This window comes from Pseudophryne corroboree, chromosome 8 (assembly GCF_028390025.1).
Source record: "Pseudophryne corroboree isolate aPseCor3 chromosome 8, aPseCor3.hap2, whole genome shotgun sequence".
Lineage (NCBI taxonomy): Eukaryota > Metazoa > Chordata > Amphibia > Anura > Myobatrachidae > Pseudophryne > Pseudophryne corroboree.
The window spans coordinates 49,707,626-49,712,164 of NC_086451.1; the positions used below are offsets into that span (position 1 = coordinate 49,707,626).

Sequence of the window (4,539 nt, forward strand, 5' to 3'; positions counted from 1 at the left end):
GGTCAGCAGTGTGCCGTGCAGAGTGCCGGGCAATGCAATTGCCGTGGAAGACGTCCAAGCCGTGCTGCTGGATGTAAGTCGTGCATCTACCGGTAGTCAGCAGGATGACGGGCAAATTGCCAGGCGGGGAACTTGACGCGTTTCTCAGCCTCAATCCCGGGGCTGTTTCATCAGAAGAAAAATACCTGTCACCTACATTTATCTCATACTTGCCGACTTTAAATATCTCCTCTCTGGGAGAAGCCCGGAAAGAAGACACTGCAGGAGACTTCGGGGGGCGGGGGCGGGCTATGACATCATTAAGCCCCGCCCCCACATCGGGAAATGCCGCGATTCGCTGGTCCGCGGGAAGGGGTCAGGGCTAAAATTTAACCCCTTCCCCAGCCGATGGACTCACGTATACGGGAGTTAATCTCTTCATCCTGCCTGCATCACTAGGGTGCGAGCAGGATGCGGGAGACCTGCCTACTCTTCCGGGGGTGCGGGGGGTTACCCAAAAAAAGCTGGAGCCTCCAGCAGCTTCCGGGAGAGTAGGCAGGTATGATTTATCTGTATTAGTAATTAGTAATCTGTACTGTAATAGTCTATGTATATAACTGACCTGCAGTCTGACATATTTACTTGCAGTTTTGTTTTTAATAAGATTCATTATTGCTTTTGCTTCTTTCTCTGAAATGAAATGAACTGTAACACAAACCAGGAAGACGTTTACAATTAATCCTGAGTGATTCACTCCCAGTACACGCAGATGGGTGTATACAGTGCTGTGCAGCCTCTCCTATAGGCTGAGCCCTGCATGCTGTGTAGGGGAGTGGAGAAGTGTCTGACGTCTGACACTTCCTACACCAGCACTTTATAAGCTGCCACAACATGACCAGAGAAGGACACCGCTTATACCAGCTGAGCTGACAGAGGCACCGAGATCTAGCAGGTACTATTACATTTACATCATACATCCTGAATAGGTAATATTTACATCATGGGGTCTATGTATCAAGCGTTTTTTCCATAAAATTATGTAGAAATTGAAGCTCCTGCATAATGTTTTGTGGCTATGTACTAATAACACAATGCAGGAGAAGTGACAGAAATCTGCAGAACGCCAGTTAGCGCTACAGATTGAAATCCCCATTATTACCAATGGGGACCACGATCTGACCCCTATGTACTAAACTCTGAAAAGTGAAGCTTGGTCACACTGAAGATGGTGTAAACCGGGGAGGAATGGTAGACGGAGAGAGAACTATATATCCTCCATCCAGCAACGACCGCGATCCCGGAACCTGACACAGAATATGCGCAGCGTCAGATTCCCCCCAGGAGATTTTCCCAAACGTGAAATCTCCTCCAAAATGTTGGGGAAGTAACCTGCAGGTTTCCCTACGTACATAGCGGTAATAGTTTCACTAAAAATTAAAATATCCACCGCGTTATAATCATGGCAGTTCTGTGACTAGTAATACAAATGCCCTTATATGTATTTTCAAGGAGGGTATTTATCAAAGCATGGAGAGAGATAGAGTGGAGATAAATAAATCACTAACCAATCAGCTCCTAGCTGTCATTTTTGTGACATGACAGTTAGGAGCTGATTGTCTGGTGCTTTTTATCACTCTACATGCTGTGATAAATACCCCACTGACATCACTGTTCTGTATATGGAAGTATAATTACAGATGGTAGTGCACATATTTGAATCTATCATTTTCCAAGTGATAAAACAATAACGTGTGAATTGAGCGTTTCTTCCCCGGATCCCACCAGTTGTAATAATCCTCAACCTGTTAAATCATCGCTCGCACCCTGGCTAGGTGATGGCTCTGTTCATTTTCTGACCTGATGAAGAATATTGTGTAAGTTGTACACAGTCGTGTGCTGACAGCAGTGTTCTACATAGTGGTAGATTCTTATTACACGGAGAGTAGATCTGCATTACCAATCATATACTTACCTTCTTGTTAGGCACAAAGGATATAACAGAGACATGTTTACTTGTGTGTTTCTTTCTCCGTTCTGGCCTCACAGTGTAATTATGTAGCTATATAATTATATGTATATAGGACAGGAACATAATTGGTTGTGTTATCGTAGCCTAGAAATTCCCAATGACAACCCTCCAGTTTTCCCGATAGGTCATGTTATGACCATATCTGTCTGTGGAAGTAGGTGGGATAATTACTGACCCAGAAATATGTAATAACTCACCTGTGCAGGATTAAAGACCTCCACAAAACATATTACCTGTTCAGGGGACTTGAGGACCGGAGATGAGAACCTCTGTTATAGCTTATTACTTGTTGGCCCTTTTTATTCATTTTTTTTTTCCTTTATTTTTTATTTTTTAATTTAGAATAGAAAAACTATTTCTGGTTGAAAAAAGATGCTCATTCAAAATTATGTGATATAATTAAGAGGAGAACTAACCTTGCAATTTTCTTAGGAGTGAATTTACAGATTCTTCTCAACTAGTTTAAACAAGAAATTAAAATGTGGCGCATTGAGGGGAACATTTACTAAGCAGTGATAAGAGCGGAGCAGTGAGCCAGTGGAGAAGTTGCCCTTGACAACCAATCAGCACTGAAGTAACAGCAATAATTTGCATACTATAAAATGATACAGAGCTGCTGATTGGTTGATGGAACCACTTCTCCGCTCTTATCACTGCTTAGTAAATGTCCTCCTAAGTTTTCGGTAGCATTGCCGTTTTACATCTGAAGCCGAGTGAATCAGTATCCAGTATGTTGGTAAAAGATGATAACGATTTTGAAGGATCATATTTAGACCACAGTAATAGGCTAAAGTAATCTGTATGTGGCTAAATCAGACATTAACAGGGGTATTTTATCAAAGATTGGAGAGAGATAAAGCACTACCAATCAGCTTCTGTCATTTTATAGGCTGTGTTTGAGAAATGTTAATAGCTGATTGGTTTGTGCTTTATTTCTCTACACTTTAGCAGTCTCCGTACTTTAATAAATGCCCCCTAAATCCGGTTGTATGGCAGGATCTGCCGGTGTGTCGCCAGTTTAAGAGATCAGTATTGTCACTTTATTCAGCATTAGATTGGTCACCGAGAGCAGCTTCTAGTGATGAGAAGAAATTGGATATATTCTGCAACTATCTGATAGTTATTTTCTAAAATATTTTTTACAGGCCACAGTTATGGGCAGTTTGGTGAGAACCTTTATTTTCTTGGACCTGGAAGCCACAGGCCTAAACCAAGATGATCCTAAGATAACAGAGCTGTCTCTGGTGGCTGTCCATGTGTCCTCTTTGAGGAACCCAGTCCATGATGATTCGGGAAAGCTGCAGTTACCCCGAGTGCTAGACAAGCTTTCTCTGTGTGTAGATCCAGGGAAGCCCCTCACTCAGAAGGCTGCAGAAATCACCGGTCTCAGCAATGAACAACTGACCACTTGTGAGAAGCAGTTGTTCGAGGAGACTCTCATTAACACCGTCAATGAGTTTGTGAATCGTCAGGCCCAGCCTGTCTGCCTGGTTGCCCATAATGGATTTTCATATGACTTTCCCCTACTGAAGACTGAACTGCTGCAACACCAGCGCGATTTCCCTAGTTCCATGCTGTGCCTAGATTCCTTACCAGCTTTAAGATACCTGGATAATCAGAACCATCCAAACACAGTCAAAGGGCGGTACTCCCTTCCAGAACTGTACCGACGTTACTTCGGCACGGAGCCAGATTTGTCTCATTACGCAGAGGGCGATGTAATAACTCTCATCCTGGTCTTCATGTCCAGAGCAGAGCATTTGCTGGAAGCAGCCAGTTACAAGAGGTGGGGCGAGATCGCCCCAATGTACGGATTACCCACAGTGCAGTAATAACACGATGCTTCGTGCTCAGCCGTGTGATGGGACTGTATATATATATTGATATTCTATATGAAATATTAACTAACACGTCCATTCCTGACACTTTTTTATTTTTTTCTCTGATTTAGTATCTTACCTCTGCAGTTTATGGTAAATGTGTATTATTGTTCTTTTTGTATTGTGAATTAAACTGAACTTTGTTTTTATACCTTCAAAGTATTCCTCTGGTTTTCTTTTCAATATACTGTATATTCCCCTTCCCTTATTATTTCATCCCCTATCTTCCGGATTCCTCTGATGCTGCTAAGTTAGAAAGGAGAAATGTACGAGAAGGTAAAAGTTCTGTAAAGCGCTATAGATGAGGACACAGGTGTAACTAGTAGTGACTTCTGTAGGTCACACAGAGGTAGATCATACTCACTGGCGCCGATAGGTGTGTGTGTGTGTGTGTGTGTGTGTGTGTGTGTGTGTGTGTGTGTGTGGGGTACTAATTACCCGGGCTTAAACCACGCCCCTTCGTGGAGCCGTTTTCCCACCCATCGACATCTTCAGGAAGATGGAGCCGCACAGTGAAAGCAAAGTCTTGGCTCTCTCTAGTGCACATCCGAATATCACTGGGAAGATGGCATTGGCCGAGGATCTGAGCGACGCCCCCTTGTGGACTGCGCAGGGCTGTAATGAGTTTTCTCGTAATATGTATTATTTGTA

General features: G+C 43.2%; 1 protein-coding gene across 1 annotated transcript; it reads left to right on the plus strand.

Annotated features, from left to right (window-relative positions):
- Nucleotides 1-844: 844 nt before the first annotated feature.
- Nucleotides 845-4,047, plus strand: LOC134947473 (three prime repair exonuclease 2-like). Its single transcript, XM_063935556.1, has 2 exons — nt 845-931; nt 3,154-4,047. Exon 2 carries the CDS (start codon nt 3,163-3,165, stop codon nt 3,838-3,840), a length of 678 nt encoding a protein of 225 aa, XP_063791626.1. The 5' UTR covers nt 845-931; nt 3,154-3,162; the 3' UTR covers nt 3,841-4,047.
- Nucleotides 4,048-4,539: the final 492 nt, after the last annotated feature.

Excerpts from the sequence above, each read along its gene's own strand:
- LOC134947473 (XM_063935556.1), top strand. The coding sequence starts at position 3,163 with ATGGGCAGTTTGGTGAGAACCTTTATTTTCTTGGACCTGGAAGCCACA.